The following is a 15,938-nucleotide window of genomic DNA, read 5'->3' as shown; positions in this document are numbered from 1 at the left end:
TTTAGTTTTATTATTCCCATTATAATTGGAGTCATCTCTTATATATGTTTGGTTAATTTTGGTTGTAGCATTTTAAACAAACTGAGTAAAAGTGTTCCTAAATTAAATTATATTTGGTAATTAAGTTGGATACAAGGAATAAAAATTTATGATCAGAGCTTATGAAAGTCAAATATTTACCTAGAAATAGTTACCTAAATAGGGCTTTTGAATATTCACATATTAACTCTTTTTTTAAATTAATGGCTTCATATATTTATGTGCTTTCCCTTAGTTGGCTGAGTTTTATAAAGCCATGCTTTCATTTTTATTTTCTCTAATGGTCTCATCAAGAGAATGTCAACTATCTACTCACAACTTTTAAGTTTCAGGTGCTACTGCTGGAGCATATTCTTGAAAACATGGCTTTAAAAAGCTATGCATTTAGCAATTAAACTTAATTATTGAGTGCCTACTATGCAGCAGGTACTATGGGAGGCATTTGGATGTTTAATGCCAAGATAGATAATATTGCTGTTCTCCTAGAGATTACAATGTAGGTAGTACAGAACAATCACTAAGAGCTTCAGTTTTGAAGCGAGATAAAGTTGATTTTGAATTCCAGCTCTGCTACTTGGTAGCTGGGCAAGTTTGCATAAGTTACTTAATTACTCTGAGCCTCATTTGTAAAATGAGTATGATGGAAACAATACCCATCTCAGAGTGGTTGTGAGGATTGAACAAGATAATTCATGTAAACCCTTAGTCTAGCACTTGGCACAGAGTGAGATAAGCATAGCATAAATGGCACAAGTGAATAGGTAATTGCAACATTGGATGCTGTCCCCTATAGGAAAGGGGACAAAGTTTCCATAGAGTGCTATCGAAACGAATTGTCTGTTGAATTGATATCATCATAGGGTAAAAACCTAAAGTCCTGAAAACACTTGGAGTATATCAGCAGTATTTCAGTTTTCAAATTCTGTTACAAAAAGGACATTTTCTTGTTTCCTACTGAATAGTGATTTTTCCTTTCATTTCCAGGTGATTTGCATGGGAAACTAGATGATCTTTTTTTGATCTTCTATAAAGTAAGTTATTATTTCGCTAAATATTTACATTTTTGTTGGGGGAAGGCCGTCCTAGGACAAATAACAATATTAGTTTTATTAGGGATATGTACAAATACAGATGTAATAGGACAGTTTTTATCCAAGAAGTTGAAAGATTTGTTTTTTTCTCACAGGTTTCACAAAAAAATTCTAAAGATTTAATTTGGGTCCTTGTTTAATATTATTGTTGTCTGTAGATCCATTAGGATTTGTACCTGATTGTATTTATGTTCTTTATTACATCGTAAATGTCCAGGCGGCACAGGTTGGGGAGAGAAACAGTCTGTTTTATTTTATTGTTATCTGGTTCAGAAGTGAGCATGCTGCAGCAGTCTTCTCTTCCAGTGTGCACTAACTATGCCCGAAAGGAGTCCCCCATAGCAAGTTCCAAACTGCTCTTCTCTTCTCCACCCTGACTCACCATTGCCAGACTCAGCTGCTCTTCCAGTGCTATGACTCCTCTTGATTTGTTGGGTTTCGTTTGTGGGAGCCCACACAGAGGGCACAAAGCAGCTTGGCCGGCCTGGAATTTCTCTGCATCTTTGATTGGATTTATTTCTTTCTCTGTGCCAGCGGTTGCAACCTAAATGTTTGCTTCTGGGATGATTGCATATAGAAAATTGATCCTGAGCTGACCTCTGCCTTCACAGTGGTACCTCTTTGTCTCTCTTTTTGATTAATACGTCATCCCCACAACTAGCATGTTGAATAAATGGGCACAGCATAGGTGTCTCAGGTGGCCTATGAAAGAAAATATATTCTGATTGTTATGGCGTGAAGTCAGTTTTACTCTTTAGGGACTGTGAGAGCTTGAGTAAGCCACATAACCTCCATGGCCCTTAATTTCTTTTTTGGCTGCAATATTCTTTTTTCTTTTTTAAAATAGTATTGACATACAGTAGATTTACAACACTGTGTTAGTTTTAGGTGTACAGGAAAGTGATTTATCTATTTTATATATAGTAGTGTGTATCTGTTGATCCCATACTCCTAACTTATCCCCTCCCCTTCCCCTTTGGTAACCATAATTTTATTTTCTCTGTCTGTGAGTCTGGTTCTGTTTTGTAAATAAGTTCATTTGTTTTATTTTTTATTTATTTATTTTTTAAAATTTATTTATTTATTTATTTATTTATTTTTTATTTTTATTTTTTAATTTATTTTTATTTTTATTTTTTTGGGGGTACACCAGGTTCAATCAACTGTTTTTATACACATATCCCCATATTCCCTCCCTTCCTTGACGCCCCCCCCTCGAGTCCCCCCCACCCTCCCCGCCCCAGTCCTCTAAGGCATCTTCCATCCTCGAGTTGGACTCCCTTTGTTATACAACAACTTCCCACTGACTATTTTACAGTTGGTAGTATATATATGTCTGTGCTACTCTCTCGCTTCTTCTCAGTTTCCCCTTCACCCCCCGCCCCCTCCCATACCTCGAGTTCTCCAGTCCATTCTCTGTATCTGCTTCCTTGTTCTTGTCACTGAGTTCATCAGTACCATTTTTAGATTCCGTATATGTGAGTTAGCATACAATATTTGTCCTTCTCTTTCTGACTTACTTCACTATGTATGACAGATTGTAGTTCTATCCACCTCATTACATATAGCTCCATCTCATCCCTTTTTATAGCTGAGTAATATTCCATTGTATATATATGCCACATCTTCTGTATCCATTCATTTGTTGATGGGCATTTAGGTTGCTTCCATGTCCTGGCTATTGTAAATAGTGCTGCAATAAACATTATGGTACAAGTTTCTTTTGGGATTATGGTTTTCTTTGGGTATATGCCCAGGAGTGGGATGACTGGATCATATGGTAGTTCTATTTGTAGTTTTTTAAGGAACCTCCAAATTGTTTTCCATAGTGGCTGTACCAACTTACATTCCCACCAACAGTGCAGGAGAGTTCCCTTTTCTCCACACCCTCTCCAACATTTGTTGTTTCCAGACTTTGTGATGATGGCCATTCTGATTGGTGTGAGGTGATACCTCATTGTGGCTTTGACTTGCATTTCTCTGATGATTAGTGATGTTGAGCATCTTTTCCTGTGTTTGTTGGCCATCTGTATGTCTTCTTTGGAGAAATGTCTATTTAGGTCTTCTGCCCATTTGTGGATTGGGTTATTTGCTTTTTTGGTATGAAGCTTCATGAGCTGCTTGTATATTTTGGAGGTTAATCCTTTGTCCGTTGTTTCATAGGCAATTATTTTTTCCCATTCTGAGGGTTGCCTTTTATTCTTGTTTATGGTTTCTTTTGCTGTGCAAAAGCTTTTTAGTTTCATGAGGTCCCATTCGTTGATTCTTGATTTTATTTCCATGATTCTAGGAGGTGGGTCAGAAAGGATGTTGCTTTGATGGATGTCAAAGAGTGTTCTGCCTATGTTTTCCTCTAGGAGTTTTATAGTGTCTGGCCTTACATGTAGGTCTTTAATCCATTTGGAGTTTATTTTTGTGTATGGTGTTAGGAAGTGTTCTAATTTCATTCTTTTACATGTTGCTGTCCAATTTTCCCAGCACCACTTATTGAAGAGGCTGTCTTTTTTCCATTGTATACTCGTGCCTCCTTTGTCAAAGATAAGGTGCCCATATGTGTTTGGGCTTACTTCTGAGTTCTCTATTCTATTCCATTGATCTTCCTTTCTATTTTTGTGCCAGTACCATACTGTCTTGATCACTATGGCCTTGTAGTATAGTTTGAAGTCAGGAAGCCTGATTCCACCAACTCCATTTTTCCTTCTCAAGATTGCTTTGGCTATTTGGGGTCTTTTGCATTTCCATACAAATCGTAAGATTTCTTGCTCTAGTTCTGTGAAAAATGCCATTGGTAATTTGATCGGGATTGCATTGAATCTGTAAATTGCTTTGGGTAGTACAGTCATTTTCACGATGTTGATTCTTCCAATCCAGGAACATGGTATGTCCCTCCATCTGTTTGTGTCATCTTTGATTTCTTTCATCAATGTCTTAAAGTTTTCTGCATACAGATCTTTTGCCTCCTTAGGCAGGTTTATTCCTAGGTATTTTATTCTTTTTGTTGCAATGGTGAATGGGAGAGTTTCCTTAATTTCTCTTTCTGCTCTTCCGTTGTTCGTGTATAGGAATGCAAGAGATTTCTGTGCATTAATTTTGTATCCTGCTACTTTACTAAACTCATCAATGAGTGCTAGCAGTTTTCTGGTAGAGTCTTTAGGGTTTTCTATATATAATATCATGTCATCTGCAAAGAGTGACAATTTTACTTCTTCTTTTCCAATTTGGATTCCTTTAATTTCTTTTTCTTCTCTGATTGCTGTGGCTAACACTTCCAAAACTATGTTGAATAACAGTGGTGAGAGTGGACACCCTTGTCTTGTTCCTGTTCTTAGAGGGAATTCTTCCAGTTTTTCTCCATTGAGAACAATGTTGGCTTTTGGTTTGTCATATATGGCTTTTATTATGTTGAGGTAATTTCCTTCTATGCCCATTTTCTGGAGAGCTTTTATCATAAATGGATGTTGAACTTTGTCAAAAGCTTTTTCTGCATCTATTGAGATTACCATATGGTTTTTATCCTTCAATTTGTTGATATGATGTATCACGTTGATTGATTTGCGTATATTGAAGAATCCTTGCATCCCAGGGATAAACCCCACTTGATCGTGGTGTATGATTTTTTTAATGTGCTGTTGGAGTCTGTTAGCTAGTATTTTGTTGAGGATTTTTGCATCTATATTCATCAGTGATATTGGTCTGTAGTTTTCTTTTTTTGTGACATCTTTGCCTGATTTTGGTATCAGGGTGATGGTAGCCTCGTAGAATGAGTTTGGGAGTGCTCCGCCTTCTGCAATATTTTGGAAGAGTTTGAGAAGGATAGGTGTTAACTCTTCTTGAAATGTTTGATAGAATTCGCCTGTGAATCCATCTGGTCCTGGGCTTTTGTGTGTTGGGAGATTTTTAATCACTGCCTCAATTTCTGTACTTGTGATTGGTCTGTTCATGGTTTCTATTTCTTCCTGGTTCAGTCTTGGAAGATTGTATTTTTCTAAGAAGGTATCCATTTCTTCCAGGTTATCCAATTGATTGGCATCTAGTTGCTTGTAGTAGTCTCTCATGATGTTTTGTATTTCTGAGGTGTCCGTTGTGACTTCTCCTTTTTCATTTCTAATTCTGTTGATTTGCATCTTCTCCCTTTTTTTCTTGATGAGTCTGGCTAATGGTTTATCAATTTTGTTAATCTTCTCAAAGAACCAGCTTTTAGTTTCATTTATTTTTCTTATGGTTTCTTTCCTTTCTTTTTCATTTATTTCTGCTCTGATCTTTATGATTTCTTTCCTTCTGCTCACTTTGGGGTTTCTTTGTTCTTCTTTCTCTAGTTGTTTTAGGTGTAAGGTTAGGTTGTTTATTCGATCATTTTCTTGTTTCTTAAGGTAGGACTGTATTGCTATAAACTTCCCTCTTAGAACTGCTTTTGCTGCATCCCATAGGTTTTGGGTTGTTGTGTTTTCGTTGTCATTTGTTTCTAGATATTTTTTGATTTCCTCTTTGATTTCTGTAGTGATTCCTTTGTTGTTTAAGAGTGAATTGTTTAGCCTCCATGTGTTTGTATTTTTTGCAGTTTTTTTCCTGTAATTGATGTCTAGTCTCATGGCGTTGTGGTCTGAGAAGATGCTTGATATGATTTCAATTTTCTTGAATTTGCTGAGGTTTGATTTGTGACCCAAGATGTGATCTATCCTGGAAAATGTTCCGTGTACACTTGAGAAGAAAGTGTAGTCTGTCGTTTTTGGATGGAATGTCCTATAAATATCAATTAAGTCGAGATGGTCTAATGTGTCTTTAAAGCTTGTGTGTCTTTATTTATTTTCTGTTTGGATGATCTGTCCATTGATGTAAGTGGGGTGTTCAAGTCTCCCACTATTATTGTGTTACTGTCGATGTCCCCTTTTATAGCTGTTAGCATTTGCCTTATGTATTGAGGTGCTCCTATATTGGGGGCATAGATATTTACCACTGTGATATGTTCTTCTTGGATGGATCCCTTGATCATTATATAGTGCCCTTCCTTGTCTCTTTTAATAGTCTTTACTTTCAAGTCTAATTTGTCTGATATGAGTATTGCTACTCCAGCTTTCTTTTGACTTCCATTTGCATGGAATATCTTTTTCCATCCCTTCACTTTCAGTCTATATGTATCCCTTGGTCTGAAGTGGGTTTCTTGTAGGCAGCATATAGAAGGGTCTTGTTTTTGTATCCATTCAGCCAGTCTGTGTCTTTTGGTTGGAGCATTTAATCCATTGACATTTAAAGTGATTATTGACATGTGTGTTCCAATTACCATTTTCTGAATTGTTTTGGGTTTGTATTTGTAGGTGTTTTCCTTTTCTTGTGTTTCCTACTTAGAGAAGTTCCTTTAGCACTTGTTGTAAGGCTGGTTTGGTGATGCTGAATTCTCTTAACTTTTGCTTGTCTGGAAAGCTTTTGATTTCTCCCTCAAATCTGAATGAGATTCTTGCTGGGTAGAGTATTCTTGGCTGTAGGTTTCTGTCTTTCAGGACTTTCAGTATATCCTGCCATTCCCTTCTGGCCTGCAGAGTTTCTGTAGAAAGGTCAGCTGTTATCCTGATGGGTTTTCCCTTATATGTTGTTTGTTGCTTTTCTCTTGCTGCTTTTAATATTTTTTCTTTGTGTTTAATTGTTGTTAGTTTGATTAATATGTGTCTTGGTGTATTTCTCCTTGGGTTTATTCTGTATGGGACTCTCTGTGCTTCTTGGACTTGGTGAATTATTTCCTTTCCCATGTTGGGGAAGTTTTCCACTAGAACCTCTTCAAATATTTTCTCAGACCCTTTCTTGTCTTCTTCTTCTTCGGGGATGCCTATAATTCGAATGTTGGTACGTTTAAGGTTATCACTGAGGTCTCTGAGGCTGTCTTCTAGTCTTTTTATTTTTTTTTCTTTTTCCTGCTCTGTGGCGTTTATTTCTCCCATTCTATCTTCCAACTCACTTATTCGTTCTTCTGCCTCAGTCATTCTGCTGGTTATAGCATCTAGAGTATTTTTAATTTCAGTTATTTTGTTATCCATTGCTGTTTGTTTTTCTGAGTTCTTATGAACTGTTTCTTGTACTTTCTCTATTTTGTTATCGAGATTTTGTATCATTTTTACTATCATTACTCTAAATTCTTTTTCAGGCATTTTTCCTATTTCCTCCTCATTTATTTGGTCTTGTGGGTTTTTTTCCTGCCCCTTTGCCTGCATGGGGTTTCTTTGTTTCCTCATGGTTGTCCAAGCTTTTGGGGTTGCTTGTCCTGGTGATAGAGGTGTTTATAGAAGACTGTCCAAGCCTCAGACTAATGTCCAAGTATTGGATTAAACGAATATTCAGTCTAGGAAACACATACATGTATAAGACACACAATTATTGAATCCGTTAGGACATAAGGCTCTAGAAAGACCTGACAGAACCCCAGTGTGCTATCAGATATTCAAAGAGAAACCCAGCAGAAATTGACAACTGAAACAGAACAAATCAGAGACAAAAGCAAAAGCAAACAAACAACAAATAACACCCTACACATACAAACATCAATCCAGGGAGATTTTGTAAGCTAGGATCAAATATAGAAATGAGCTGGAGTACCACCAGAGAGAATGGAGATTCTCAGAATGTAATTAGACAACTGTACTAAGAACTAAGATAAAGACAAAAGCCTAATATTAATACCAAGGCAGTGCATCATCTGGAGAATAGAGCAAGGAGTCTGAGCAGACCGATAGTGTTGCTTATAAGTATGTTAAGATAAAATACACTTAAAATGGCTGGAAGAAAGGGGGACAGAAGAGCGTAATGTGGTTGGAAATATGCAAAGAAAAAGAAAGGAATAGAAGTGTATAAAAGAAAGGGATGAAAGGAAAGTATGAAAGATATTTTGTCCGTACTACCAAAAACTTAGCTAGATATAGAAGTATATAAAAAGGCAAAAGAAAAAAAAAAAAAAGAATAAAAAATATCCTTAAAAAATTATGTTGTAAAACTTGTAGATCCCTTAGGGCTAAGATCGTATTTAATAAATCAAAAAAAAAAAAAGAGAGAGAGAGAGAGAAAGAAAAAAAGAAAAAAAATCCAGAACTGATCCCAGAATGGACCAGTTCAATAGGTATTGATACTACTATTTCTGTTTCCTTAGCGTCTCAGCTGTAAGTGTCCTTCTCCTTGCCTTGGGTTTTTTTTTTTTTTGCGTTATTCTGTGACCAGCAGAGGTTCCTTTATTGTTCGTCTGTAAGCCTCGGTGTGTGGGGAGGGAGAGGGTACAATAGTGGCTCCTTCTCCTGGGAGTGAGTGAGCAGTGGCGCACTATTGTTTCAGTCAGGCTTGGAGGTGCCTGTTGCAGAGGGCGCTGGTGACTCAGGCGTACACAGAAAGTCTTAGAGTTGGGCCTCTCTCGGGGTTTTTTCTTTTTGATGCTGGTTTTTTTTTTTCTCTCGGCAGCCTCCCTGCTGCTGGCGTTGCAAGGGGTTTTAATCTAGCCCCGCCCGAGCGCCTAAGGGTGCTTGTTATCCCTGAGTGCCTTAGGTGGCCCGCAGGGCGTCTCTCCGCTGCCTGTTGCAGAGGCGCCGAAAGAGAGGGAGAGGCTATGCGCGTGGCTCCTTCCCCCCGCCCGGGAGCCTGCAGCCTCCAGCCGCCATCATGGCCGGGCAGCTCTCAGGGACGGGCACTCCTCTCTGCGGACCTCCTCCCTCCTGACCTCTCGGTCCGTCACCCTACCGGCAACAATGTTTCTCACCCTGAACCAGCTCTCCGGTTCCCACGCTCCCGCTCCTGGACCCTCCGTTCAACCGCGGATCGATGTCTGGGTCCGGGAACGCTGAGCTGCGCTGCGGACCCTCCGTATGTTTCTCACTCCCTCCCGTCTGCCACAGCTCCGCCGCTTCACCCTCTTTGAGCCCTTGTAGATGCCTCCCTACCAGCTATGTCGGGCTCCCCGCAGCCCTTTCTGGTGTCCGAGGCCGTCTGCTGGTGTTCAGCTGGTTCTCTGTGGGAATGACTGCGTCCTTCCGTGCATTCCCAATGCATCTGTGGAGAGAGATGCACTCCACGTCTCTCTACTTCGCCGCCATCTTTTTCTCAGCTCTATTTATTATTTATGTAATTGGCTGTGTTGGGTCTTCATTGCTGCACATGGGCTTTCTCCAGTTGTGGTGAGCAGGGGCTACTCTTCATTGTGGTGCGTGGGCTCCTCATTGCGGTGGCCTCTCTTGTTGCAGACCATGGACTCTAGGCACGTGGGCTTCAGTAGTTGCAGCACATGGGCTCAATATTTGTGGCTCACGGGCTCTAGAGCGCAGGCTCAACAGTTGTGGCGCACAGGCTCAGCTGCTCTGCAGCATGCGGTATCTTCCTGGGGCAGGGATCGAACCCATGTCCCCTGCATTGGCAGGCAGATTCTTACCCACTGTGCCACCTAGGAAGTCCCTGTATTATTTTTTAGATTCCACATATAAGTGATATCATATAATCTTTGTCTTTCTCTGTCTGACTTACTTCATTTAGTATGATAATCTCTAGGTCCATCCATGTTGCTGCAAATGGCATTATTTCATTTTTTCTATGGCTGAGTAATATCCCATTGTATATACAAGGGTGAGTCAAAAATTGTCCACACTCCAACTTCTGTAAATTCTACAGCCAGAGTGCGGATAATTTTTGACTCACCCTCTTATATACTACATCTTCTTTATCCAGTCATCTGCCGATGGACACTTAGGTTTGTTCCATGTCTTGTCTATTATGAATAGTGGTGCTATGAACATTGTGGTACATGTATCTTTTTGAATTAGAATTTTTGTCTTTTCTGGATAAATGCCCAGGAGTGGGATTTCTGGATCATAAGGTAACTGTATTTTTAACCTTTTAAGGAACTTCCATATTTTTCTCCGTAGTGGCTGCACCAATTTATATTCCCACCAACAGTGTAGAAGGGTTCTCTTTTCTCCACACCCTCTCCTGCATTTATTATTTGTAAGCTTTTTGATGGTGGCCATTCTGACTGATGTCAGGTAATACCTCCTTGTAGTTTTGATTTGCATTTCTCTAATAATTAGCGTTGCTGAGCATGTTTTCATGTGCCTGTTGGCCATCTGTATGTCTTTCAGAGAAATGTCTCTTTAGTCTACTTTGGCTGCAGTATTCTGATCATCCACTCCATAACAGGTTGTCTTATGAATAAAATAACATAAATATCCAAAAACATTTTTTAAAGTACTAAATTATAATAGAAATACAAGGTTGTCATTGTATTCATTCAGAATGGGAGCTTGGGAGGGAATGGAGTAGACCAAACCAGGGGTGGATGAATGGAGCTAGCACTTAGGAAGAGATTCAGCTGAGACTGCAAGAGGCCTAAACAAAGGTCTAGGGTCTTATAGCCAGAGAGCAGGGTCGGGGGAAGTAGGAGGCCATCCAGGTAGTGAGTTGGCGTCAGGAAGTCCAGCCAAAGGTTTGCTGGCAGGGGACTGAGGGTGCTGGTAAGTAGAGCTATTCTGGAGATCAGTTACGGAATCCATTCGGGCAGGGAGGAAAGAGAGGCCAGGATGGCAATCAGCTGGGAGAAATGGGTGGAATGGAGGATTATCATGCTCTCTGAGGTCAGGGCAGGAGGCCCAGGAAGCAGGATGGGTGGGAAATTGCAAGGACAGTAGTCCTAGGGGATGAGTGGGTCCAAGGTGGAGTCCAGAATGTGGGTGGCTGAAGTGAGTGAAGGAGAATGTTGGAGATGAGGAGGTCAGGCACGCGGGAAGCAGGTTTGTTAAGTGAGCTGGCCACAGGACTGAGAAATGAGGAGCAGAGGAAGGAAGTTTAGTCAGAGCTCGTGGGTCTGTAAGGAGGAGAGGTTTTTATCTCAGGCTGGCAAGAGTGTTTGTTTGTTGGTGACTCTAAGGAGCAAGTGGACCCTCCCCAAATCCTGACCCCGAGACCTCCATCCTGTGGGAGAATGGGTCCTTTCCTTCCAGAGGGCTGCAGGAGTCAGGAGTCCAGCACCATCCCTAAGGGAGGCCCAGATTTCCAGAGGAAAGTCTTTCTGAATGAGTTGAAGGCAGAAGGGAGTTTATTTATGCAGTTTGAGGAATGGGATTTGTTTAAGTCTACATAGCACCATGTAAATGTTCAGAAGTGCAGTCCTGCTATTTTTGACAATTACAATCTGAGGAAGGAGGAGGGGGTGGAGGTATGTAAGGAATAACCACAACAGAAAATCTGGTAATTATTTCTCTAAAGGTTTTGGGAAATACATAAAAGGGAAAATAGTTGAGTAAATTAAATGGGAAAAGTGACTTCCTAAGAAATTAGAAAAGAAAATTTCTCAAGAGGTAGTTGAAGATATTAGGGTGTGATCAGGGAAAGGACTCTGGAGTAGACAGATGCGAAAAGAGAATGTTTCTTTAATTCCATTGGCAAAACTAAATGGAATATATAAAACTGGAAGGTGCTAATGTAAAGATTGAACAGGAGGAGGTGGGTGGCAAGAAGTACTATAAAAAGGACTAAAGGTGAAATTATAGCATTCACATGAAAGCAAGAAATATTTTGAGACTTAAACAATGACGGTGTTCAGGAAGTGGAGATTGAGAGCCCAGCAATGAAAGAGTAAGGCACTGTTATTTGGGATGGATTCGGGTAGAGGGACGCGAGTGGGATATTTGGAAAGTAGAAGTCTGCAAGAGCCATGAATTAGAATTTTAACAGGCTTGAGTGAGGAGCCGGTAAAATGTACCTTGGACGTGGAATAAACCACATACACCAGAATCTTGAAATGGCCTGGTTTAAAAGAGGAAACTAAGGGAAGAGCCACTGATGACATCAGGCTTCCACTTTAAGAAACTGAAAAAATGGTGTAGTTAATGGTGTCTGAGAAGGGAGAATGACCTGGTGCACTTGTGATGATGGTGAGGCACTTAGCTTGTGGGCAAGGAGTGTGCTAAGTTAAAGGTGGGGGAAGGAAAGGGCAGACACAGAGTTGTCTCAGGAAGCTATGCCGTGTGATGATCTCTAACTGTGACAGTCAGCAATTTGCCTTTTTCTGCCTTATTTTTTATCCAAAGTTTAAATGAGGAATGATGATAGATCACACGAGTAGAGTGGGGCCTAAAACCATGAGCACAAACTGTTCTGGAAACGATGTTTCTACCTGAATTACAAATGACAGTGATATCCCACCCATCCAGAGGACAAAATCCCATCTACATATCTTCACTTATCACTTCTATGGTCCCAAGCCCAGAATTAAGTGGAAAGGGTTTCTGAACTCTTGAAATCACTGTCAGACATTCAGAGAACTTTACTTGCAGGGCAAGCCCTAGGCCCTTACTTAAACTAACAGTGAACCTATCAGTAAAACTTTATCTGACACATTGTTCCTACAAGTTTGCCTGTCTACTACCTATGCCGCAGCAGATTAGGGCGAGAGAGGGGAAAGGAATAGTGAGATATAATGAGAGTGATGAAAAATGAAGCTCTTTCTGACAGTAAGAGGAGATCTAAAACTATAAAAATGAGATAGAAATGAGCCAGTAATATTTAATGTTATGGGGCTGTGTGTGTAAGGGAAAGAGTTCCGTACTTCTCAGATGTGCGTGAGAGGGTGCTTAGATTGATGAACCTGCATGGTCAAGAAAGTTTGAAGTTCTATGGTATACACTGTGTTAAGAACTAAAGAGAACAAATGGCACATTTTCAAAACTCTTAGCCAAAATGGTTAAAGTAATTTAAAAACATTTTGGCTTTTAAATGTATAAGCTTCAGTGATCTGGAAAATTCATTTCAGCAATGCTACAGTACAAGTGAGTATCATTGTTGGGTCTTAGGTACGAGAAGATGAGAGAGCATGAAAAGAAAAGAAAGAAAGATTAGTTGAGAGAAGAGTAATGGGCCAGGAAAGCAGATGAGGAGGAAAGGAAGAATATCTTAAAAATGAGGAGAGAGGTGGAGTGTGGTGGGTTTCTCTTGTGGCATCAGATACAGAGCTTGCCTGCCCAGGGATTACAGCAGGAGCCCACTGTGACCACAGCAGTCACTTGATTGCTTCAGGAAATGGTCGAGTTTCTGTGATGGTGGCTGATTTTTGCTACTCAGTGCACCAACAATGTGTTAAATTCCAATGACATGTAATGCCCTGCGTGTGGCGCTCCCCTCTGGTTCATTCATGGGAGCACACAGCACTAAGCCACCTCACTGTAAGCCGTGGGCTCACTATCCTCTTTTTAGAAGCAGCTAGTGACCATGCTTTAACTCGTCCTTATTTAACTTATTATTTATTAAAAGTATCAACTTTATTATTTATTAATTTGTTAAAATTATTTTATTTTATTCAAGTTATGACAACTTGAATTTCAGGGAATAGTTTGGCAAACTACATCCTGTGGGAGAGTTTTCAAGCTATACATGACCAAAGCTTATACTATGTTCTGACTTATTCCTTTCCATCAACCCAAAAGAGAAACCAGGAAAACCTCAGGCTTCGAATTAAGCCAAAACTGTAATTCATCTTTCAGTTTTTTGCTAGACAGCTTCTTCCTCATCAGTTCTTTTTTCGCAGTATAGAATGAGTAGGCTGCAGGGCTAGGGCTGGCCCAAGGCCAACCAGGGCATAGCCTGAGAAGGAGAGTTATAATTCAGGGCCCTGAAATGCCTTGCCATATTACTCTTTTCATCCAAGTGGCTGGTTTGGTTTAAGACTTCTATTGTTACAATTGATCATAGGCAGAAGTGCATCTGTCCACTAATTTATCCATTCAGTAAACTTTTATCTAGTCCCTACAGTGTTCAAAGCCCTGTATAAAAACAGTGGGAAGAATCAAAGATGAGTATGAAGTTCATTCATTTCACATATATTTATTAAATACCTGTTATGAATGAGGTACTCTGCTAAGGGTTGGTGATACAGTATGACTGAAGATGCAGTCTTTGGCCCCAAAGACACCACAGTTTAGTGGGGTAGGTCAACTAATAAAAAGACAAGACAATTCAGGATGAGACATGTTATAACTGAGGTAGGCAAGGTTCTAAGGGAGCACATCGGAGGGGCTCCTAAGTCGTGGGAGGCTTCCTGGAGGAGGTGACATTTAAGACAATCCCTTCAAAGGGTTTTAGTAATTTAGGAAATGTCTAAATCATGAAGAAAAGTTTTGAAGGGTCAGAAAAGATTTTATTCCCACACCCTTTTTGTGGTGTGCTGCAGTAAATGATGGAATCTGTACCGGTGATTGTTTTGGTTTTTTTAATAGTTGGTTGTCCTTACAAATTGTATCATTTAGCACCTTAAGACTTAAGCTAGACAGTTTCAGCTCACAATCCTATCTGGCTTTGAAAGGAATTCTTTCCTCTGGGTACCATACGGTTAACCATGGTACACCTTTGCTAAACGGGCATCTCAACTTTATATGGCTTCAAATATCATCAGGTGAAGTGATTTACATGGCATTAGGTCATATTTTTAGACTATTTTCTGAAAAGGTTAATTTTAATCAGCCACTCTTGCTTAATTAGAGTGACCAATTTGGAATACTTCGTTCAGAGCCTTAGCCTTACTAAAATTACAGGACATTTTTCCTCATTGAATAGAAAGCTTGAAATTTTAGATCAAGTATTGGCAACTTAGCTTGTTAAATTAATGCTGTGTGTGGAGACCTCCTACAGTTGAAAAAGAGCTGCACATGGACAGACAGAAGCTAATTACCTCTCAACCCTGTGGGTGTCATACTGATGCTGTCCATGGAAGCCACCCAGCCTTGTTTTCCTTTTCTTTCTCTCTTTTCCACCATCCTCCACCCCACCCCCATGACCAAAATTTCCCAGCTGTGAAGGTCATTAAATATTTTCTTTTTTCTCTATTGCTGATATGCTTCCCACTGCCATAGTAGTCAATTCTTTACCTTTTGAGATTAAGGCAGTGTGTTATAATCCGAACAGATCTCTAAAACAGAGTTTGCAAAAGAAATAAAAATTAAAATAATGTGGAGTTGAGGTCCAGAAGTTATTGCTTGATGTGCCTTGGGAAAATGTCCAAAAAAACTTGCAATAACTTCTAGATGTCATATGAAAAATACTTCAGTGGGAAATAGGTCTCCTTATCTCTACTCAAGTTAATTAATTATGGTCTGCTATTTTTCCCCCTGAAGGTCATCTAATGCTGTTCAGAGTTGTATTTACCCCAGGTTTTCTGCATTTGTCAGCTGGATCGCCATGTCATAGATGGTTTGTTGTATATCAGCTGCAAAATAAGCCAGAGAGTTTGGTTTACTGGAATTGAGTGAAGAATGGGTTCCCTCAGCAGCAGTTTATCCTTCTTTGAAGGAAATCCAGAGAAATCTCAGTAGCTAGAAGCCTAAATATCTTAGAGACACATGTCCCAGGAGACTTAGCGTTTCTTTTTATCTGTTTTCCAATTCTCATATTATTCTAAGACTAAAGCATATTTGAACTCAGACTATATAAAGTAATACAGGGACTTCCCTGGTGGTCCAGTGGGTGGGACTTTGCCTGCCAATGTAGGGGGTGCAGGTTCAATCCCTGGTCTGGGGTGCAGGTTCAATCCCTGGTCCGGGACATGCCTCTCAGCCAAAAAACCAAAACATAAAACAGAAGCAGTATTGTAAAACATTCAATAAAGACTTTAAAAATGGTCCACATAAAAAAAAATCTTAAAAAAAATAAAGTAATACAACTAGTCTTAGATCAACAGTGAAGATCTTATACATCCAAGTAAGTCTTGCTTTTGCCTTCAGAGGCTCAACACTTACAGAAGTTCAGTGTATATTTAGGACTCCTTTTAGAATCACTTTCAGAGACAGTGACATTTTCTATTGAATG

General features: G+C 39.7%; 1 protein-coding gene across 4 annotated transcripts in view; it reads left to right on the top strand.

The window, feature by feature from the left end:
- PPEF1 (protein phosphatase with EF-hand domain 1) overlaps positions 1 to 15,938 on the top strand; it is a 140,595-nt gene that overhangs the window by 80,888 nt on the left and 43,769 nt on the right. For all 4 annotated transcript variants that reach the window (XM_057718245.1, XM_057718248.1, XM_057718247.1 and 1 more), the window contains one exon: positions 1,024 to 1,070. In XM_057718245.1, coding sequence (XP_057574228.1) covers positions 1,024 to 1,070 — 47 coding nt within the window. The remainder of the gene's footprint in view (positions 1 to 1,023; positions 1,071 to 15,938) is intronic.

Source organism: Hippopotamus amphibius, chromosome X, assembly GCF_030028045.1.
Source record: "Hippopotamus amphibius kiboko isolate mHipAmp2 chromosome X, mHipAmp2.hap2, whole genome shotgun sequence".
Lineage (NCBI taxonomy): Eukaryota > Metazoa > Chordata > Mammalia > Artiodactyla > Hippopotamidae > Hippopotamus > Hippopotamus amphibius.
Note: the sequence above shows the minus strand (reverse complement) of the source record. Positions and strands in the feature narration are given on the sequence as shown.